Here is a 24,503-nt window from a genome sequence, read left to right on the forward strand (position 1 = left end):
ATAAAGCTACGAGTCGTCTCTCAAATATGTTTTTTTTTTTGTTGTTTGTGAAAAAGGCAACGTTTATACACGTATCAATGTGTGCGAGGTCGAAAAAAATCGAATTTGAGCAATGTTGTTTTAATATAAATGTAGCCATAGAGATTGTAGTTCATCTGTTCGCATCCTTTTTTATCTGAACCCACTAAAATGATGACCATGGGATTTTCATTGTCAGCTTTTATTAGCCAAGTTCAGTCAGTGTTGGTGTGAATAGGAGTGATAGCTGGTGTGAATGGATCAGTTTAACAGCTCCAGTATTGTTAGGCCTCACTCTCTCGCACTGTTTTGTGTGATGTAATGTTGTGAGTGCTATTCTATGACTGGAGCATAACCACACTCTCTCTCTCAGTCAGTGACATACACAGAACTCTTATTGTCTCTTCTTCCACAGTGACAGTGTGTGTTATTTTATGTTTTTGACCAGTGTGGATTAATTTATATATATTTATAATAGTAGCCCAGTAAATACAGCCTGTGTGTCCATAATCCTTTAGACACACACCTTGAAGAATCTCTATAGAAAAGCACTGACCAATCGAATTTGACACTCTGAAGCAGCCATGATCACATGACCCTAATATCACCATGCTCGATAGCAGGTATGTTCTAATAAAGGAAATGATATGTTCAGCGTTTACCAACAGAATCTGCCAGCTTTATTAATGTTGTTTTTGTTCCAGGCTCATTTAGATCCAGGCTCATTGTGTTCTGTTGTTTGTTGTGTGTTGTGGGTGGAATTCTTGCTGTAATCAGTAATCTGGTGTGGTGCTGGTCCGCGGGCTTGTCAGCCTTGTCTGAATGAAGACTCTGTATGAGTGTACCAGCCTGGGATGTCCTGACCAGATGAAATCACACATTTGGTCTGGGCTCACATTGCTCACTTGTCTGTTCAGCACAATGTTTTCAGCTTTGTGTGGGATTGAACAGATTTTTTTCATTTAAAAAAAAAAAGTAGTTTAATAATGTACATACATTTATATTATTGTGATGATTTTCACACACTGAACTGATATAAATATATATCAGTTATTGTTTGGCTGATTCATTGTTTTTGTTTTTGGCCAATAATGATCGATCATTTATTAGTATTAAAGTTGAAAAGTTAGTTGAAAAGATAATAAACTAGACACATATTTGTCACGATAATTTTAACATGATCGACTTATTGAACAATTATTGGATATCAATAATTGTTAACCGTCTTGTTGGACAATGAAACTGAAACACCTGTCATTTTAGCGTGGGAGGTTTCATGGCTAAATTGGAGCCGTCTGGTGGCCAATCTTCAGTAATTGCACATTGCACCAGTAAGAGCAGAGTGTGAAGGTTCAGTTAGCAGGGTAAGAGCACAGTTTTGCTCAAAATATTGCAATGCACACAACATAATGGGTGACATACCAGAGTTCAAAAGAGGACAGATTGTTGGTGCACGTCTTGCTGGCGCATCTGTGACCAAGACAGCAAGTCTTTGTGATGTGTCAAGAGCCTCGGTGTTCAGGGTAATGTCAGCATACCACCAAGAAGGATGAGCCACATTCAACAGGATTAACTGTGGACGCAAGAGGAAGCTGTCTGAAAGGGATGTTCGGGTGTTAAACCGGATTGTATCCAAAAAACATAAAACCACGGCTGACCAAATCACGGCAGAATTCAATGTGCACCTCAACTCCCCTGTTTCCACCAGAACTGTCTGTCGGGACAATAAATTATTGTGGTCTAAAACCAGGTGTTTCAGTTTCATTGTCCAACACCTGTATATAATAGTGAACAGTATTTTAGCCAGTCATGTTACAATAACTGTGACTCCATACACAAGAAAAAAGTATTTACCAACAAGGCCTTTCCAAACCATCACTGATTGTGGAAACTTCACACTAGACCTCAAGCAGATTGGACTGTGTGTCTCTTCACTCTTCCTCCAGACTCTGGTCCCTTGATTTACAAATGAAATGCAAAATTTGCATCTGCTGGTGTTGGTCCACTGTGTTCTATCAAGTCCTAAGTCAGTGCAGTGTTTTTTCTTCACTTAATCGATTCTTAACCAGCTTTCACAGTGTTTTTTATGGGAGATGTTTACCTATCGTACTGTAGATGGAAGTCTTACTGTGTATTACTGTAACTTTAGGGTACTTTCACACTTGCTTTCTTGAGCTTGAACTCTTTAGGCTTTTTAGTTGGGTCAGAATGATAATAGCTTGTGCAAGGTGCTGTAAATGAGTAAAGTGGTTTGTCCCACGTAGCTTGTTTTAACACAGTAAACACGCAGACTACTGTCTGATACACTCACCTCTGAATGGCTAAAGAGCTAGCCCTTAGCGTGGTTATCTGCGAATGCTAATGCTGCTCCAGCAGTGCTAGCCAGGATTAGCGGCAGGCTACAGGCCGATTAATACTCACCTCTCAACAGCTAAAGAGTAAGCTCTTAGCGTGGTTAGCTGCTAATGCTAATATTGTAAATAAACTGAAACTCCTGTATAATGCAGTACATCCGTGGAGTGGCTTTACTGCTTCTTACAACCTGACAGGAAAAATGCATACATAAGCTGCACTGGATTATAAGGAGCACTGACGATTTGTGGGAAAATTAAAGGATTTTAAGTGCCCAATATACTGTGAAAAGAACAGTATATAAATATATATATATATATATATATATATATCAAAAAAGTTGTAGCATTTGAATAGCATTAAATTTTGCCTTACCTGATCTTGCGCATCTTGTGATGTGACTATTGCAAATGCCCACATTGTGATAGCTATGCTCTACACTCTTTCCTATACTTCCTTATATGTATTTAACCAACAAATCAACTTTGTTGGACTCTGGTCTGGACTTTCAAGTGTGGAAATGCCTAAAAGGCAATGTTAGTGAAGTTGAGGATGAGGTTAGGATTGTGTGCTTATTTTAAACCTGTTGTTGTGTTATACTGGTGTAAATGTGATGCACTATTGCAGGTATAAGGGTAAGGTACTATGGACACAAGGATCTTTTTTAGTGTGGTAAATATAAGCGTGTAGTGGGTCAGGTTCTGTTGGTGGTGCAGTACTGAAATGGTTCCAGTTACATTAGTACACTCCATTCAGTTCATTTATACCAGAGCACTACCTGCTGTTACATTAATGACCCTCATTCATTTATTATGACAGTAAACTGAGCTGTGTGTGTGTGTGTGTGTGTGTGTGTGTGTGTGTATGGAGGGAGCTGTTCTGCTTTGCCCTACAGAGGCTATAAATAAGTGGGGCATGTGCCCCTCACCAAAAAATAACCACCAGCTTGTAAACAGTCAGACCTTTACAGACCTGAGGGTACATGTGCCTGTAGACGGTCACATGATTACATGCATGCAGACGAAGAGTTTCACCTTGTGTCTGAAACATGTAACACACTGGCATGCGTAAAGTCATGGGACAAGAACTGGTGTCATGTCCCATGGAAGCTAAAGACTGCTGCACTGACCTGTGGGATATGTGTGTGGGCTCTCTTGAGCTTACTTGTCGTTTCACTGCACTGTATACTGTGGGTGGTAATGTCTTCTATGGAGGTATTCTTGATGCACATGTAACACTGTGGATGGAGGAATATTACATACCTGCACCTGATCTTGAACTTGAACAGAAATTAAATGTCTTCTCTATCTGCACCCACCATCAGGCCTTAGTCCAAATCCAATAATTCACCTGGTCTTACCATGAGCACGCTGTGCAGTGTTTATCCTCACTCATCCATATCTGTCATCATACCCCTCTATATTTTTGATTAAGCTGTGTACATATACTATATATATATTTTTAATAAAAACACAGGGCTGTGTATAGTCAAGAACTTGCCGATACAGGCGTTATGATTCAGTTTATTGCAATATACTGCAATACTGTATGCAAGGTGATCTATTGTGATTTGTTTTTTGAAGTATTCAAGTAGTCTAGGAGACTTTGGCTAGATTCACATTACAAGCCACATTGCTCAAATCTTGATGGTTCCCATTCACAAAAGTAAGTGGCCTGTATCGGTTTGTAATGTGAACAAATCTGTCCCTGAAACGCCTCACATGCGCACATTGATACGTGTATAAATGTTGCCTTCTTCACCAACAACAAAAAAAAAACGTTATATTTGTGAGACGACTCGTAGCTTTAAAAAACAGCTCATATGCGGAGCATCTTTTGCTGGAGTGGAGAGCAAACAGCTGGTCTGAAGTACATGTTCAGGTCATGGAGGTGAAAAAGGACAGGCGGTTTGCTTTTGCTGTTTTTGCAGCTATAGCTGCACAGCTGCAACAAGAGGTAGAATGTGTGTGTGTGTGTATGTGTGTGTGTGTGTGTGTGTGTGTGTGTGTGTGTGTGTGTGTACGAGAAAGAGAAGCTCGTAGCGCATGCGTAAAAGAAAGAAAAGATGCATGAATTTCGATTTGACCGTTCACATTCATGTTGCATGTCCATGGATCAGATACGTATCCGATTTAGGACCACATATAAAAGTGACTCAAACCTGATTAGAAAAAAATCAGATTTGGCACGTTTACACAGCCATGAAAAAATCAGATCTGATCCACATTAAGCAAAAAAAAATCACATTTGAGTCACTTCAGCCTGGTAATTTGAACATAGGCTTTGTCATTCGCATCACATGTGGTACATGAGGTGGAACTACATTGTAATAGGAAATTTGTTTAAATTTAAATAATTTTTTATTTTTTTTAATTTTTGTCCAATCAAAACAGTTGAATCTAACCACGCAGGACAACTCTGCTGTCCCAATCATGTCCATCCTCATATCCTCATACCCATTCATAATTATGCCTTTACATATTTAAATCCATACCCATTGTCATACAACCCATTTAAATCCATAACATACGCAAATCTATAACCATCTCATATCCACCAGTATTCATAATCAGTCTTATACATTCATAAATACATAATTTTCTAAACCCATCCATACCCATACCCAGAACTGTCCGGAGCTGTAGGCTGTCACATTGCTCCTGTAGTGGTACGGCTCTAGTCTAATGGTTTAATGGCAGTTGCAGTATCAGATTATAGCTGATTATTACTGCTGCTGCTGGCAGGCCTGGGTCTGAGTGCTGACACTCTAATGCATTAAGCTACTTCAGCCTTCTGCTCCTCTATGTTACTAGTGACGACAGGAACAACAGGACACCACAACCTTGCTGCAGCAGGGACAAGAGAAGCTCCTGTCCAATTAAATTGCTTTACTTTGACGTTTTTACTATTTGAAGAAAATTAAACATACAGTTAGAGCTGGGCGATATGGCCCAAAAAAAAAAAATCTTCGATTAAAAAAAATAAATATCTGATTTCCATTACTACTAAAAATCAAATTAAAGATGATAAAGAAATGGTTAAAAACTAGTTTTTATTTATTTAGTTTTCACTTAAATGTCCCCTTTGTGGTTAAACTGCAACCAGAAACAAGCAAAAAAACTATTGTAAACAGTGAGAACATCTAGTAACTTTTAGAAGGCTTTCCCCAACATAGTTTAGGTACTATGCACCCTCAAACTTAAAAAATAAATAAATAAACCCACCCTCAAAAAACGAATAGAAAGAAATAAAATGGTGCCCTTTTTGATAAAACTTACGAAATAGAAAACAAGTACAATTTAATATGCTATTAAGCAAAGACTTTTTTTGCGAGGGGTGTTCACGGGAATGAGGGAGGGAGGGAGAGGGGCAGGGGTGTGTGTGGGAGAGAGGGGCGGGGCTAAGCCTGTATTCTGAAGTACAGGAGCCAACATGGAAGCATCGGTGGTGAAAATAAAAACTCAGAGAAAATCGCGTTTCGTAAAAACATGTTGTCCTTAACTGTAAATTCGAATTAATCGATAAAATCGATTTATCGCCCAGCTCTACATACAGTGTATATAAACAAAGAAATGCATATAAATAGTAATGAATTATAAATATAGTAAAATACACAATACATAAAGAATATAATTTTTGCGGTTATTCCTGCCAAAAAGAGTTCTACTTACCGACAAAAAAAAAAAAAGTTAAAAGTCTGTCAGCTGGGCAGAACACCTTTGAGTGCGTTGTAGTGGCAGGTCAAGCAGTCTGTGTTCTCTCACCAAGAGGTACACTACCCAGAATTAGTGTCTGAGAGTGTTTTTAGCAGGGGAAACACTATTAAACCTACTTTTTTGGCATGCACATGCATAAAGTAAAATACAACAAATACATCATTTTCATGCAATTTATACGAAAAGTTATATAAAGTACTGTAGAAAGGTTCTTTAGCTCATAAGAACAGTGGGACTATGTTTTCTTATTATTGACATTTAACAACACAGGCCTGCAGCACAGAGGCCTGGACAGTCTCCAGCAGCAATTCACTGCGAATCTGCTGGGTGTGAAGGGTACGGGACGTCCTGACTAAGGCATCTTCCGCCCCAGCTCTAATAACACTTCCTTGGATCTTTCCCCAGCACCACTTGTGTTTATACACACACACACACACACACACACACACAGATACAGAGACTTGGGCAGAACCAATGCGTACCTGTTTTACCTGCTGGAATACGCCTGTGTAAAGCTCTAAGATGATGACTAAATTGTCTGCGTTTTTGAAAAGAATGTACCTGCCCAGGGGGTCAGATACCAAACTCCACAGGCCTGTCGTAAGCTGAACCAGCTGAACCTTGTCTGACAGCATGCCCGCTTCTCACCTATGACATCTGTCAAACAGAGCAGGAGGTCAAGGTAGAGCAGTGCAGTTTGGGGTTGAGCAGTTGAGCACCTGTCAAAGCTCAGGTAGTTTCATTACTGTGTTTTTGACCCATGGCTAACCCCCAGGGGCCCAGGAGTTCTGTGTTTATTGAAGTGAGCTAAAGGTACAACCGCATTTTTCGCACTGTAGGGTACCGGATTTTAAGGTATAAAGCGCATTATGTGACATTGGTAAGGCACAGGGGTGTCGCCATGTTCTGCTTCTAATTCAGCAGGTGTCACCACTGGGTGGCGAGACCTGTAAAGCTAAATAAATAAATAATTAAGTGAGCCCTGGATGTTAATCTACAAAGGTTTCTCTGCTAAAAATTGATTATTTTGGTGAGTAAACTGCTTCCGTTTATTTAGAGTAAGCTTAGATTTACAGATTTAAACTAAGGCTGGGTGCAGCACTTACATTAGCAGCTAAGCACTAGTGCTAGCCACGGTTAGCGGCTAAAGCCACCCGACAGCTTCATACTGTGAGAATTACTGTTTATTCGCAAATTGTAACACTTTAACTGTTACAAAAACCAGTTTAAGATATATAAATAGTAGGGCTGGCCCGAATAGCGTTTTTTGAGCTCCGGATATTCGGCACTGATTCGAAGCGAATATTCGAATATTCTTTTTTAAAAAAAGAGGTAAAAAAAAAAAAAAAAGGAAATCACGGCCCCTTTAATCCACTGAAAAATGTTCAATTTGCTCTGACCGACGAGACATATTCACCCGGATTTTTGGTGTTTTTATCCCGGATTTTTGTGTTTTCACCCCATATTTTTTCTGTGTTTTTAGCCCAGATTTCTTTGTGTTTTCATCCCGGAATTTCTGCTGCCCCACACCGCGGCTTATCCGCTGCGTAAGCAGGCTAGGAGGCTGCTGCTGCACGGTTTCTCCGCTGCGCAAGCCAGCCCAGTAAATTGCTGTTTGTGTTTTCACACTTAGGCCATTTGCTTAAAAAAACAAACAAAAAAAACGTTTGTTCAGGAAGTATTTTATATTCTTAAACATTGTTAATTATATTAGAGGACAGTCATTGTAAACTGTACTTGGTCTATTTCGGTTAAAGGATTGTGCAGGGCATATTACTGATTTTGTATTTTTGCACTTGGGCTATAAGCTCAATATTAAATATTTCGTTTGTTTAGAAATTATTTTATATTTTTAAACCATGTTAAATTATATTAGAGTAGAGGAAAGTCATTGTTAATGACGTTATTGTACTTGGTCTATTTCGGTTTAAGGATTGTGCAGGGCATAGCCGTATTACTGATTTTGTATTTTTGCACTTGGGCTATAAGCTCAATATTAAATATTTCGTTTGCTTAGAAATTATTTTATATTTTTAAACCATTTTAAATTATATTAGATAAGAGGAAATTCGTTCAGACATCATTTTTGTAGGCCAGGCTTTTGTAACCGATTTAGCCCCTACTGATATAAATCAGTTTCGTTTTTTTTATCATGTATAATAGAGGTCTGCGCGAGACTGATTTTTAAACCCACTCTTCCACGCTCCCGCGTTTCTGTCTCGTTACCGCTCCGCAAAAAAATTGCTTCTTTTAATCCCGCGCCCGCCCGCCACATAAACATTTCTGCCGCTCCCGCCCCACGTTCCTAATATAAATTAAATAAACTACATTTAATGCTTCAAATTTACTTATATATTTATTAAAACAGCAGCGCTGAATAGTGCGGTCCCGTTCCTTACCCCAGTCCAAACACCATCGGTGTGTGCGTGTGTGTCGGTCCATCCTGCGCGTTGAGAGTTTTCTTTAGGTTTTTTTTTTTTTTTACAATTATTACAGTTTTCTTAACTATTTATTAATTTGCTCCCGCATCATCTGGATTAAACTCCCGCTCCAGCCAATAACAGTTCAGTTCTGTCCCGCGCGCAAGATATTCTGACGGGACCCGCGAGAACAGAAGTGGTTAGACTGAGGTGGAACTCTGGAAAGGAGAAAAAAAACGAATATCCGAATACCAAAATTAAAAACCGAATACCTACTCAACGAACGAATATCCGAATACCCGAATATTCGGGTCCAGCCCTAATAAATAGTTATGATAAACAATATTATATTCCAAAGTTTAATAGTGCTTTTACAAAGTAATGGCCCCTTTTTTTAGGACATAAAAAATGGATGTGATTTGTAAAGTAGTAGAACCTTCACAACAAGTCTGGTGTTATGTTTTTTGTGTTCTTTAAACAGGTCTGGAAACTCTACAGCTCCCATAAATGTTTATACCCATTGGTTCACACCTTTCATTACCAGTGTGTTCGTTTTATAGGGCTCCAAGTGGTCGCTGGTTTGAATCCCGTTCATGTAGCTTGCCATGAGCTGCCAGATCCCTGATTGGGAGATGGCTGGTTCAAATCCTGTTTATGTAGCTTGCCATGAGTATGCCACGAGCTGCCTCCAAGTCTCCTCAGTCCAATATCGATATTGAGTCCAATAATCACGTGAATAACGTATCAGATATCTAATGAACAAGGCAGATCCACTAACTGATCCAGATTCTAGTCCGCTGTTTGTGCTGGACCGCAAACCCATCGTAACGTTACGTAACATAACGATTAGTGTTGCAGCCCAAATATCAGGTTTCATCTGATTTACACTGAGGATGTTTTTTAATGACAAGTGAAAACAGAATCTGGTCAAAGTAGATCTAGATACTATCCAGATATAAAATGCATGTTAATGGCAGGTCTAATCACACCCTCAGTCAGAACAGCTGCAGTTTGTGGGTTCTAACTCCACCCGTGGGCCACAAGCTTCAGATTGCTCAATCATGCAGGGCTGTCTGAGACCCGGCGCTCCAGTGTTCGCCTGAAATCAGACCCTTCACACTTCAGAGTGATGAGCTCTGCCTTTAGTGTGGGTGGAGTACACTGAGTAAATCTCAGTGGACGAGCGGGGTGGAGGTTTGGATCCAGTACAGTCTCTGTAAGACTGAAGAGAGTGCATCTGTTTGGTTGTTTAACTTGTCACACACAAACAGGAAAGACAATAAATCCTTAATCTGAAGTCATGACTTTAGAAACACTTTTCCAGATCTCGCTGCAGTAAATGCTGTACAGGCAGAGCTTTAAGTACCAGACCCATCCTCAAAAATGCCTGATTTTGAAGTCATTGTTTCTCCAAAAGTCTGCTTTACACAGGATTTAGTGTTTAGATTGTGTGCTTAGTTAGAAGGCATTTTAACACCAAAAAGTCTTGACTAATGTCCATAACAATCTAGGCCAATAACTACATTATCGACTTATCGTTCAATAAATAGACATGATTTCTTAGACACTCATTTTAATAATCATGATATCAGGCATTGTAATTGCACTTATAAAATACACATACATGTATTGTGACTGTGTGTGTGGCCACCATGGCACAGGAAGTAAATTAACTGTCAGTGTATCTCTCGAGTGAAGCCTGAGGCAGGTTCATTATGCTGGTCCAACGTGTGCCAGCTGGGGCAGTCCGGGGCTATTTGTCATGGTGTGGGGCCGACCCATATATGTGTGTAGTAATTTATGATCTCCAAAAGGGTGTAATTCCTTTGCTATGATATAATGTTATCATATTAGTGCCATTTAAGGGTCTTTAAAGGCAAACAATATCATTTATCTCAATAATTTCTAGGACAACATATATCGTCACAGGCCAATACCAATCTTCGTATGTTTGCTACATTGTATATTAATGTTCGGGTCATTGTAAATTATATTAATATTAAGATCCAATCCCATTTTTCTTTGGTATCCCTACCCCTTGTTTTCAAATGTAACCCTCTCTCCCCTAAGAATTGGGACAACCCTTCAACCCTCCAAGATACAGATATATAGCAGTGGCGCTCAAAAATTCAGCTACCTAGATGCTGGTTAACTAGTTAGCTTTAGGACTTTGTATGTTTTGCAGAAATGGGGCAGGTGGTGCAGCAATTAATTACTATTGCCCATTCCTTTACTCCGCTGTTATGGGGAACTGAAATGTGCTTTTATTAGCTTTTATTTTAGTTTTTTGTTCCACCTTAAATGCTGCAGCCTCTGCCCTCTGTTGCTCCATTTAAGGTGGAATGGGAAGGTTCGTTAGCTAGCCCGCTAGCTGTTGAGCCAAACTACTAGTGATTTTTTTTTTTTTTTTTTTAATGCTTGTTATGACAAAATGGCCATAAAACATTGAAATTACACATAAACTATGGTAAGATGGTGGTTATGGCAGTGGTTATTCCAATCAAATTTATGTGTTTCTTTGGTCGCTTGTTTCGCCATCTTGCCAGTGATTCTCATTGCCCTCTGTTTAAAGAGTGCCTCTCAAAAAGTTTGAAGGACCATGTAGCCCTAACACTTCCCCCTGCAACCTGATGAGGTGAAATTGGACTGGGCCTTAGTCCAGTTAGTTGTGGTTTCACACTGCAGTTTAGTTAGTGATTAGCACATTGAAGAACTTTACTAGATCATTTCATCTTATATGTGTGCACAGTTTCCCTTTACTTGATACTGACTGGTTTGTAGAAAGGAGAGCCTTCTTAAAGGTTTCCCTGCCAGAATTGGACTCTCTTGGAATTGAAATCTGCAATTGTGGACAAGAGTACAATGCCCTTAGATTAGATAAGATTTACAATGCCAAGCCTACCTGTGATCTTAAGATGGTTAATGTCTCTCTCTCTCTGTCTCTCTTTCTCTCTCTCTCTCTTCCTGCAGGTGTGGTGGAGGGCGATCTGGCGGCGGTAGAGGCCTACAAGTCTTCAGGTGGAGACATCGCCCGGCAGCTGACAGCTGACGAAGTTCGTCTGCTGAACCGAGCGTCTGCCTTTGACGAAGGTTTCACGCTCGTCCACCTCGCCATCCGCTTCCAGCGCCAGGACATGCTCGCCATCCTGCTGACTGAGGTATCCACAGTAATACCGCAATACTGTACACTGGGGCACCGAGCGGTCCAGCGGTCTAAAGCGCTGCCACTATGAGCGGGAGGTCGCCGGTTCAAACCCCCGCTCATGCAGGTTTGCCATCAAGCTGCTGGCGTTTAGAGGGAGCACAATTGGCCCTGCTCCCTCCGGGTGGGTAGATGGCGCTCTCTCCCCACATCACTCCTAGATACTGGCGTGTTCTATTTCACTGTATATTTATTATACAGTGAAGTACTGTTGGTGTTTGTTTATTTATTTGTGTGTGTGTGTGTGTGTGTGTGTCCCTCTCGCTCTTGCTCTCTCTCTCTGAGGCATATGGGCATGTGCAGAGTGGCCTCTGGACAGTCAATGAAGGATTACATGACTGGATTAGTGCACTGCTGAGCTCTGATTGGTCGAGGTCTGACGCTTACTAGCTGTGAGCTAATATAAGCGATTCAAGAGATGCACTCTGATTAAACACACACACACACACACACACACACCCACTGCATGAAAAAAGTGATTATGGTGTCACCCAAAAATGAAGCATTATAGATTTATTTGTGCTAAATAAATATTTGTGTTTCTAATAATAATGAAGAACATATCTAGTAATATCTTTGTGTTGACCTTTAGAGCTCAAACACCACAGGCATTTAAGTAATCTCCGGGCTATTTAGAACTAAGATTTTTATTTAAATTGGTGATTGGATTTTATTTGATCTTATTAGAAGCATTTGGAAATTTGTGTATATACTTTAAATATGTATTGTTTATGTACGGTCTCTCCAAACACTGTGTTTGACCCTCTTGCTCTCTCCTGTTCTGGCAGGTTTCTCAGCAGGCAGTGAAGTGTATCCCGGCGATGGTGTGTCCCGAGCTGACGGAACAGATCCGCAGGGAAATCGCTGCCTCATTGCACCAGCGCAAAGGAGACTTCGCCTGTTACTTTCTCACCGATCTCGTCACCTTCACTCTACCAGCAGGTACTCACAGACGCACACAAACACTTGTGTTTTTACTTTATTCACACAAGCTCTGGCTTTCCTCTAATCTCTGTGTTGTTGTTGTGTGTGGGAGGAGGGTCACTCTTAACTACAGAAGCCCAAAGGTAGCGTAGTTGGCGGAATTTAAAACGATAGATAGAATTTCATAAAAACACACATCCTTAAGTGTAGATTATAATTAATAGATAAAATCAATTTATCACCCAGCTCTGGAAGTTAGTGTATAAATATCTTATTTTTATTGATCCATTCATTTTGAAATTCTGACAAAATGTAAAGATTACTGTTAGATTCTGTTAGATAGACTGTTATGGAGAAAAAAAGACAAAATGGGGAAAAAAGAGAGAGAATATTTCCATATTATACTTTTAACTCCTGTTGAAATGGAAAATATGCATTATTTACAGCACTTTCAGAAATGTTTAAAAACATTTAGATTATTTTTTTTTGTTTGTTTTCTGTTTCAGATATTGAAGACTTGCCTCCTGCAGTTCAGGAGAAGCTGTTTGATGAAGTTCTCGACCGTGATGTGCAGAAAGGTAACCTGGCAACCGAATATGACCTTATTAATCAAACCTAACAACCTGGACTTGACAACACCTATAACAACCAGTGTTTACAGCACTGACACACACAATACTCTACTGAATGCAATGCTACTGATCAGTGTATTTTAGCAATGTATTTATATTTCTTAATTTTTTTGCCCTTCCTAAAAAATCCGAATTACAAAAACAGTAGAACACATCCTATATAATTCTTGTTGGATATTTATCATATTTTAAAAGCAATCCAGCTGTAATAAGGGGTGTAAGAATATATATATATATATATATATATATATATATATATATATATATATATATATATATATATATATATATATATATATATATATATAATACATTGCCAGCTATTTACATATTAATATTAAGTTAAAAAGTGAAATTACTATATAGTTAAAGTGCTAATTATCTATGTCTGGATTCAGAGCTGCATTGAGCATGTTTCGAGCAGCTAGCTGAATAATGGCTGCTAAATTAAGGATGAACTCTGCAATTCAAATCACATATGAGAGCATTTAGGCTTCACTTTAACACATAATAATGGCTACAGTATAAACAACTATGGCACGAGAAATCCATACGACCGTGGCAAACATTCAACACAGCAATACGTTTACAGCGGCTACGGCTGAGTGTGCCGGAGACCAGACTGAGAGCCAACCTTGTGTGCACAGTTCAGTATTAAGGGTGTGTCATATCTTTATAAATGGAACAAAATTGTCCAGAATTATCCAAGGCATCTTCTACACCCCTAAACACTAGGGGTGTCACGATTTCGATATTTTATCGAAATCGATCGAAATTATGTCATGGTCTCGAGCCTTGAAGTCAGAAAGATGATCGACGATCCCTCCCTCTAAGCTACGCAAGCACACGCATGCTACGCAAATGGTGCAGCACCCTGTAGCTGAGGCCGCGGACATTGTGACTGCTCAAAGAGCAGCCCTTTCTCCAGAGAATGTGGACATTCTCATCTTCTTAAAGAAAAACTTAAAAATATAAAAATAACAGTTGTTTTGTCTAGCCTCAAATATGTTAATAGTTTTGGTACCTTAAGGAACATCTGTCTCTCAGATAAAGTTAATAATATATCTTTGTTAAAGAAAAAAACTTGTCATTCTCAGGGACTGAGTCTTATTTTTCATGTTTAACTGTTATAGTAGAGTTCAGTTTGTTAAGGCTCTAATTGTTCTATTATTTTGTACATGACTGTTTCAGTATTTTTTTAATTTATTTTGTTATGTTGCACATTGCTGTTTTAATAGTGCACACTGCTGCTACCAAAAAAAGCCACTAGATGATCTCACATATATATCTTAATTAAATTATTTAAATTTGACCATTAGAGCCTAATGTGGTGTATTACAGATCACTTGTATCACTTTGCATCACTTATATCAAACCCATCTTTTGAAATAAGATATTGTAAATTTGATGAATCAAACCAATGACTGACCATAGACTAATCTAAAACTGGCATAGGCCTCTCTGCTGTAAAAAAAAAAAAGAAAAAAGAAAATCGAGAATCGAATCGAATCTTGACCCTAAAATCGGAAATATAATCGAGGATTTAGAGAATCGTGACACACCTAGCTAAACCTCCAGAGCAATAGAAAGCTTACAGGTGACTTACAGCTTACTATGCTACAATGGAGTGGAAGAGGTAGAGCCCAGTGCTACAAACACCCCCCTCTGTCATGCTGGTAATTAAGTAATTTGATGCTGGTACTGTAGCCAGAGAAACCCAATAAAAATCTTCTTATTTTATGTTTAACTAAATGGAAAACAAAATTACACCGTGGTACAAATTTTGTGGCATGATCCAGTCGGTGAGATCTGTGAGAAAATTGGTGCTCTCAGGTTTTTAGGTAGAGTTATAAAGAATTTATAACATTTAACATGTATGTGTATGTATGTGTGTTTTGCAGAGCTGGAGGAGGAGTCTGCGGTCATAAACTGGTCTCTGGAACTAGGCACTCGTCTGGACAGTCGTCTGTACGCTCTGTGGAATCGAACGGCCGGAGACTGCCTGCTGGACTCGGTTCTACAGGCCACCTGGGGAATCTACGACAAAGACTCGGTCCTCCGGAAAACCTTGCACGACAGCCTGCACGACTGTTCACACTGGTCAGAAAACACAAACAATACCTCTCTCACACACAAAAACACTTGGTTTATGTTTGTATATGTGTTTATTGTAATGTTTTATAGAGTTAATTGCAGGTAGACATTGCTGAGATACACAACAGCTTTAAATGTGTGTGGTTTGTAGGTTCTATACTCGGTGGAAGGAATGGGAGTCGTGGTATTCGCAGAGTTTTGGCCTCCATTTCTCTCTCAGAGAGGAGCAGTGGCAGGAAGACTGGGCCTTCATCCTGTCCCTCGCCAGCCAGGTAAACCCCCCCCCCCACACACACACACACTATTAGAAACACCTACCACCTTGTGCTTGGCCACTGAACACTTATCTTTATTAATTACTATTATACACAGCTGTGGAAAAAAAAATAAGAGACCACTTTAGTTTCAAAATCAGTTTCTATGATTTTGATGTGTTTAGGTATATGTTTGAGTAAAATGAACATTGTTGGTTTATTCTATGAACTACGGACACCATTTCTCACAAATTACAAAAAAAATTGTCATTTATTTGCAGAAAATGAGAAATGGCTGAAATAACAAAAAAGATGCAGAGCTTTCAGACCTCAAATAATGCAAAGAAAACAAGTTCATATTCATAAAGTTTTAGGAGTTCAAAAATCAATATTAGGTAGAATAACCCTGGTTTTTAGTCACGGTTTTCATGCATCTTGGCATGTGCTCCTCCACCAGTCTTACACACTGCTTTTGGATAACTTTATGCCACTCCTGGCTCAAAAATTCAAGTAGTTCAGTTTGGTTTGATGGCTTGTGATCATCCATCTTCCTCTTGATTATTTTCCAGAGGTTTTCAATTTGGTAAAATCTAAGAAACTCATCAATTTTAAGTGATCTCTTATTTTTCTACAGATTTTAGATCATTCTGAATGCTGACATTTTCTAACTCCTCTTCAATTTTTCTTTCTCTCCCTCTCCCCCTCTCCCTCTCCTTTTCCCTCCAGCCTGGGGCGAGTTTGGAGCAGACTCATATATTCGTTCTTGCACACATTCTCCGTAGACCAATCATAGTCTACGGAGTGAAGTATTACAAGAGTTTCCGTGGAGAAACGTTAGGATACACTCGCTTTCAAGGTGAGCTTCTTTTCTGTACTGCTTTACCCTTCAGGCTTCTTCGTCTCAGTAATGAGGTTCTGTGACAGGAACCTGCGGTCAAAGGATGTCATAGGAAAGAATACTGAAGCATGTTTGAGAACCGTGTAGGCTAGCTGTGGACTAAACTTTACACTGGCCAGCCTCCTCGTCTTTTTGGATCCTTTCCATGCGCTGCTTGGATCTCCGTATCCCTGAATAATAGCACATAAAACTTAGGATAATAGTTTTTAGATAATAGGACACACTTTATCTGTCCGCTTGGATATCTCCATTGAAGCAAAGGCCCCTCAGGTTCAGTGTTGGCTGGCTGCCATCCAAGCATATAGGATTGCTTCAGGGTCCACAAAATATTCAGTCCACAATTTTAAACATTGTAATGGTTCTTGGGTTAATATAAAGATATAAATCTGCTTTTAACTGAGGTATGCACACTGGTGCCAGTGCTCAAGATCTTCGTGCACTCACTGTTCTATTAGTCATCATTCCATGCTGCATCATGCAGGATTTACATTCAACTAAAACCAACACGATACCAACACTACCTTTTCTTATCCAGCAGCATTCTGGAAATAATTACATTGACAAAAAATGCAAAATTACCCTAAAATGCTTACATGAGTATGCCAGCCAAGCCGGTGGTGCTGCATTACGTTGCGTAGTTTAATGTCGGATTCCTAAAAAAAGAAGAAAAAAACAGCATAACAGCCAAAATAGACCTAAATACAGAATATGTAATGTAACTGTTAATAAATTGAAGGCTCATTTTGAAGCACTTTTTCAGGCAGTATTTAACAAACAACTGCAGGTCTCTGAAGTCGGTAAGCTACTGATGAGTCAGCCCTGCAGATCGCTGATTATCTTACCATCCGGTCATCCACTCTGCTGCTTTCTCTTACGTCAGTGTGATCAATATCAGTTCATTCACCACTCAAGAGATGGACCGGGAGCTGCTGAATGAACGCTCAGCTTTCACTGTGGCGTGTGGTTAGAGAGGGAGCACCATTCTGCTCAGATCAGATTACTACATGAAAGGTGGATGAGAGAATGGAAGAGAAACAGGGGAAGAAAGAAAGGAAGAGAGAGGCATAAGGAATCAATGGGAACAGATGCCAGATTTCTGTTCCAAAAAAAACCAAAAAAAAACTATTCTTGATAGTTTTACACTGTTAAAAGATGTGATTTGGGTGAACATTAGTTGATTTGTAACTGTAAATAAATAAAATGTAATACAATATATAAAATATTTGTTTTTTGGTATCTAAACTTTACCAAACAAAGTTACCCTTTCTATAATTGACAGTTTTTTGGCTGTGGGTAAAAGGTGGGCACTATAAATCCTTCATCATGTAATAATTGGTGTAATTAGTGCGGTACACTATGTATTTTCTGAATATATTGTGTATATCATCAGGGCTTAAAGAACACTGCACTCTTCAGTGTGATTAGTCCTGTTTAACTGGATAAGGTTCAGCAGATAATTGTTAACCCCCTATTGCCCAGCCCTAACTGTAAATGTAAACTGTATTCTGTGTATGATGTAGAAGTAGGAAATAATTAATAAATTAATTAAAATTACTTTTAAATTAGAGGAAAATAAAAATTGAGGGCAAGTCTGAAAAAACATGTATGTCCAAAAATATTAACCTACAAAATTAAAGTGTATTAAATTACATATTTGAAGACGTGCTGAAATAAATTAGATGTTTCATTTGATTTCAGTTTAATTTAATTGAACTTTTATTTTATTATTCCTGAATAATTGTATCTTGATCTTGAAGTTGACCAGTTATAATAGTATACTATTGGCTCCTTTAATAAGAACACCTTCCTTCCCTGTGCTTCCACTCACTGGCCACTTTAATAGAAACACCTACCTTCCCTGTGCTTCCACTCACTGGACACTTTATTAGAAACACCTACCTCCCCTGTGCTTCCACTCACTGGCCACTTTAATAGAAACACCTTCCTTCCCTGTGCTTCCACTCACTGGACACTTTAATAGAAACACCTACCTTCCCTGTGCTTCCACTCACTGATCATATAATAAAGTACAAAAATTCATACTAAAGGTATGAATTATAATCTCATTTTGTTTTACTTTGGCAGCATCCACTGCTCTAATTTGTAATTTTGTATCCTGTATGTACTTGTTTGTGTGTCCTGTAGGTGTTTACTTGCCGTTGCTATGGGAACAGAGCTTTTGCTGGAAAAGCCCTATCGCTCTTGGTTACACGAGGGGTCACTTCTCTGCGCTGGTCGCCATGGAGACCGACGGCTACGACAATCGCGGCGCAGGCGCCAATCTTAACACAGACGACGACGTCACGGTAACCTTCCTCCCATTGGTCGACAGCGAGAGGAAGCTGCTCCACATTCACTTCCTGTCAGCACAAGAGGTAAAGAAGCACGCTCATTTGCATTTACATACGTTTAGATTTATTTATTATAATCTTATCACTATATTATATTAATACAGACTTGGAGCTCCGTTATGTCATATTGATAACCATTTTTTCCTCATTTATAATAAAACTAAATGCTGAATGAAAACATTGACAACAAAGTATTTATATTGCATTATTACATATAACAGTGTAATTATTAGTGATTTTGTCACATGTAGAGCGTTATGTCATATTGATAACCATTTTTTCCTCATTTATAATAAAACTAAATGCTGAATGAAAACATTGACAACAAAGTATTTATATTGCATTATTACATATAACAGTGTAATTATTAGTGATTTTGTCACATGTAGAGCCTGGAGTTAATAATAAAAATCATAATTTTAAAAATGTTTAGAATTATTCAATCAAATTCAGATATTATTATTTGTTGAATATTAAATATTATTGAAAAAAATTGTATGTGGTTATATTTATAAGTAAATCTGGGAAAATATTGATTCATGGGAGTGTATATATATATATATATATATATATATATATAATCATTTTTAGCCATATATACTAACATACACTCCCATGAAATAATATTTTCCCAGATTTATATGTAAATGTTAGTATATATGGCTAAAAATGGGAAGAAATATGGGACAATATTAAATCATGGAAGTGTATATGTTAGTATATATAGATTTTTATGTCTATATTAGTATATATCGCTAAATAAATAAATAATAAAGTACCTGAGTTTTATATGTATATATATGAGTATGCGTGTAAAAATTAGCATATATGAGTAAATGTGACTTATGAGTGTATATTGATATATGTGAGTGAATGTGGGTTTATTAAATGTTTGTGGGTGTATATAAATGTATATAAATATGATATATCTTAAGTATATATGGGTAAATAAGTGTGTGTATATATGTGTGTGGTGGTGTTCGGCAGATGGGGAATGAGGAGCAGCAGGAGAAGCTGTTGAGGGAGTGGCTGGACTGCTGTGTGACGGACGGGGGGATGCTGGCCGCCATGCAGAAGAGCTGCAGGAGGAGGAACCACCCTCTGGTCACTCAGATGGTGGAGAAGTGGCTGGACGGGTACAGGCAGATCCGCCCCTGCCCCACGCTGTCCGACGGAGAGGAGGAGGAGGACGAGGAAGACGAGTGAGGAAGAGGAGGAGGAGATGGAGGAGGAGGAGATGATGGACTGTTGGGACAGAAACACTCAAACAGTTTTATTTTCACATCAGGGAGGGACAGGCCTTTAGCCATTTCACTCAAACAAACACACACACACGTACATACACACACGCAGACACACAAGAAGAGTAGTTTTTTATTAAAGAACATTTCTACACCCCCCCCTTTTCATTTCTTATAACACAACAGTAGAGACCACGCACTCTTAAACATGAAGGCGCTTCAGAAGGTTTTCAAATAATAATGACATTAAAAAAAGAACCACAATTTGAAGGAGAGATGAGCGTAGGTTTGCTCAAATAACCACTATTGATCCCTTTTAAAAAGTGGTTCTTTTGAGCAATGCCATAGAATAACCATATATATTTAAACATTTCATGGAAGTATGAAGAGCTTTAATTACCCTCAACCCTCAACACTCCAATAAACACTTTTTTTTTTAAAGGAACCAATAGGGGTTCTTCTGAGCAATACTACAAAGGAACCATGTTTGTAATAGAGGTGTGTTTCGTAAGGAACCTTTAAATCAGGGTTCTTCTATAGCACTCAATACACCTTTTTTTAAAGGAACCAACAGTGGTTCCTTTGAGTAATGCTGTGCACGAATCATGACTGTAAAAGTGATATGAGAGTGTGAAGAAGCTTTATTTTGATTAGGAACATATAAAGATATATTTTTTTTTTATGCTCACACTCAATCTTACTCTTCCTACTATTACTAACGTGCCCCTTTATGCCCCTTCTTTATGCCCCTTCTATTGTTGCTGAAAGAACCTTTAAAGCACCTCCATGATCGAGAAGAAATTGGTCATCCAGTTCCAGAAAGTTAAAATCTATCCCAGGATGTTTTTCAACTGCCAAGCAGAAGAAGTTAGAAGAAAAAAAACATGTTTATTATAATTTACACGTTTTCTTCCCTTTTCTCTCCAAACAAAAAAAAGAAAAAAAAAGAGTGATTTCTATATAAATATATACATATATAAATATATAAATAGTGCGAAAAAATATATATACATATATATATATATATAAAACCCTTCAGTGCAGGTGTGATGCATGCGGTTCCTAGGGCGGTGTCTAATAAATAAGAGGACAAAAAAGAAGAAAAAATGACAAATACCAGCATCAGCAGCAGCGTTTAGACGGGCCGGACGTTTCTATAGGTTTGTTATCGGCACTTACAGAAGCACACTTTACAAATAATGTTTGTTCTAAAAACGAAATGAATATTAATTCATATTAATAATCATAGTAAGGCTTTTGTTTGTTTTTCTTTGATTGCGATTTAGAGTTTTATCGGATTCAGTTCAGGGAGGAAGAAGGAGAGGAGGAGCCGTGATGAAGGTTTGGTTGAGAAAGAAAGAGAGAGAAAGAGAACCGTGTATTTACAGCATGCTGTTTTGTTATACAACAGCACACACACACACATACATACATACATACATACATACATAAACACATACATACATACATACATATAAATATACCTGAAGAACGTTAGAAAGGACAGAAGTGGGACTTTTCTTGTGAGTGTTTTTTGTTTTGACTTTTTTTTCCACTATTTTCTTGCACCTCTCTCATCCCTCGCTCATCCTTTAGGTTGTGTTTCTGTTTGTTTCGTTTTTAAAGACTGACTGTATTTATTTGTTTAGGAGTGCGATTGTATGAATTATTTTACACCCCTTTCCCTTTCACTTTCTCTTTTTGTCTCTTTTTTTTTTCTTTTACGTACCTAAACTTCTTCTGTCTTTCTTTTGTTTTATTTTTTATTATTTCTCACTTGTTTTTTTTTCTTTCACTCTCTCCCTTCTATCTATCTCATACTTATTCGCTCTCTCTCCCTCTCCCCCTGTTTCTTTGCACGGAGGTGTGTGTTCTTGCTGTTGGGGTGAGAGCCCCCCCCCCCTCCTCGGCCCTCCTGTATAAATGTACTGACCTGTATAATGTGTGATTTATCTAGTACCTCATTTTTGATGTTACAACTTTAGGTGCTTCTCTGTGGGAGGGGCAGGGCCAGGATGGGATGGCTGATACACACAGCTACTACAGAGTGTGCTAAACATTAAACTACACACACACACACACACTTCTCCCAGTGTCCGACTCTCTCTGTTACATCCTGTACTGCCGAGTTCACTTTCTTAAGGTTTTTTTAACAAACCAAAAACATTATTTTTTTTTTCTACTTTCAGTGGAAGACAAGGTAAAACTATTTTATTTTAAGTAATTTTCGGGCATTTCTACTGGTATATTCACCATCATATTCTGAAACAATATAAAGAACAACCGACAGATTCACATTTGTGGTGTAAAAGTGATAATGTACACTGCTGATATGCACGTCATTGGACAGGAACCAGTTTTGTGTCTCATTACTTTTTTTGTCATGTTCTATAAAAGTGAGAGAAAACTGTGGTGGAATATGGGGAAGATGATCTGGCACAAAGCACATGCATACAGAAAAATAGACATATTAAATAGGTTTCGTGATCTGACCGTTCACATTCCTGTTACGCGCCTATAAATCGGATTAAAAGTGACTTGAATCAGATTTGAAAAGACTGGATTTGCAAAGTCCACACAGCCCTGAATAAATCAGGTTTATGCAACACTGAGGCAGAAAGTCAGATTTGAATCACTTAAGTCTGATGAGGTGAATGCAGTCAAAGACTGTGTTCAGACTGCCTGCACATACCTGTTTCCAGATTATCCAGATTAGATGTTTGTAGTCTGCACAGCAAAAAAAAAAAAAAAAAAAAAAAAAGAAATCTAATCTGATTTTGGAATATCTAGATTTTATTTAGATAAGGTCTGACGTTCTCTATAGGAAAAAAAAAAAAAAAATTAAATGTTGAGCTAATTGGATCTAATTGGCCCTCCCAAAAACAGCCGCTGAAAATAGGATTATAGTGTTGCCATATACAGAGAGGCAGGGGTGTAGCAGCAAATTCTGGGCCCTGTACACTCTTAATGTCAGTGGGCTTCTATCCAGGCCAGTACACAAGAAACGTGAGCATAAAAAAAAAATAAAATAAAATAAAAAGTTAGGATTTTTCATGAGCCCCTCTTCTTCTCTGGCCCTGGAGAGTCTTTTCCCCCTCTACCACGCCCATGTGGAGTGCTACAGACAAGCTGCTCTCCAGCCCAGAAGGTTGATGAAAAAGCTTGCAGAACAGTAGATCTCAAAGCAAGTGGGTTCGAAAACGGGTGAAACGGAAACAGTTGGAAAATGAAAATGGGTGGGAAACGATTCAAACACACGGGAGAGAAGCACGAGGGGGGAGGAGCCAGGGAGAGAGGAGCAGGGGTGTATCAGCAAATTGAGGGTCCTGTACACTGTCGGTGTCAGTGGGCCCCTATCCACGCCAGTACACAAGGAACATGAGAGAAAAATGATCAGGATTTTCATGGGCTCCTCTCCGTACTTAGGCCCTGGGTAGGTTAGGTCCACTTTTCCCTTTTTTTGCTGATTTATTTGTATGTTTTTTGAGTTTCTTGAAGTTTATTTTTGCAGGATTTTTTTTATAAATTCTTTATATATACTATATTTATTGATTTTTTTTCACACAACACAGTTGTTCTATCAGTATAATTCTAATTTAACCAATGTAGGGTATTGAAATTAATCACAATTAGATAATCTCAATTAATTTACATAAGCAAAATATATTCTTCAATTATTATGTATAAGTTTGAAGACATAAACATTTTATATTTCTTTACTTAACATATCAAAAAAAAAATCTACTAAGTTAAGTGAGTAGTGTAGTGTCCACAGGTGTGAATATACAGGATGTACAGTAAAATGTCAGTAGAGTCCCCGGGTGTAGATGTACATGTTACAAAGTATGATTACAGTACAAACAAAAATAGGCTGTGATTTAAAAAAGCATATGAGACTTGTCTTCTCTCTTCCGGCTCCACTGGGAGGAGTCGAAGAGTCTGGTGGCTCTCGGAACAAAGGATCTCCTGAGTCTGTCTGTAGAGCCGCTCTGTGACAAGAACGTGCCACTGAAACTGCTCCTATTATCCATGATGGTGGAATGCAGTGGGTGACCATCATCATCCAAGATGGAGAGAAGTTGTGCAGTGTCCTCCTCTCTGCCACCATAACCACGGACCCCGCACGCCTGACCAGCTCGTCCAGAAGCTTGTCTCGTCCCTCTTCTTTATGCTTCCTCCCCGGCACACCACAGCAGAGAAAAGACAGCTTTACTCCTGATTCTGCGGTATTGTAAGAAGGCGGTTTTACACTTAGGAAGAAGTGTTGGAACAGATTAGTCGTGTGGATTACAATGTGTAGCTGAGTTGTCAGACTGGTCACTGGTTTTGTTTTCTTGGACACTTTTGGTAGATACTGTCCACTGCATTGCAGGAACATCCCACAAGATCTGCCTGATGGTC

General features: G+C 38.7%; 1 protein-coding gene across 1 annotated transcript in view; it reads left to right on the forward strand.

The window, feature by feature from the left end:
* The window catches only part of zranb1a (zinc finger, RAN-binding domain containing 1a), a 31,181-nt gene extending 8,995 nt beyond the window's left edge, over positions 1-22,186 (forward strand). The window contains exons 4-11 of the mRNA XM_049464734.1: positions 11,477-11,664; positions 12,497-12,650; positions 13,139-13,210; positions 15,166-15,364; positions 15,510-15,630; positions 16,339-16,468; positions 18,656-18,885; positions 19,849-22,186. Of these exons, the coding sequence (XP_049320691.1) occupies positions 11,477-11,664; positions 12,497-12,650; positions 13,139-13,210; positions 15,166-15,364; positions 15,510-15,630; positions 16,339-16,468; positions 18,656-18,885; positions 19,849-20,067 (1,313 nt within the window). The 3' untranslated portion in view covers positions 20,068-22,186. The remainder of the gene's footprint in view (positions 1-11,476; positions 11,665-12,496; positions 12,651-13,138; positions 13,211-15,165; positions 15,365-15,509; positions 15,631-16,338; positions 16,469-18,655; positions 18,886-19,848) is intronic.
* The last annotated feature ends 2,317 nt before the right edge of the window (positions 22,187-24,503 follow it).

Source organism: Astyanax mexicanus, chromosome 15 (genome assembly GCF_023375975.1).
Source record: "Astyanax mexicanus isolate ESR-SI-001 chromosome 15, AstMex3_surface, whole genome shotgun sequence".
Taxonomy (NCBI): domain Eukaryota; kingdom Metazoa; phylum Chordata; class Actinopteri; order Characiformes; family Acestrorhamphidae; genus Astyanax; species Astyanax mexicanus.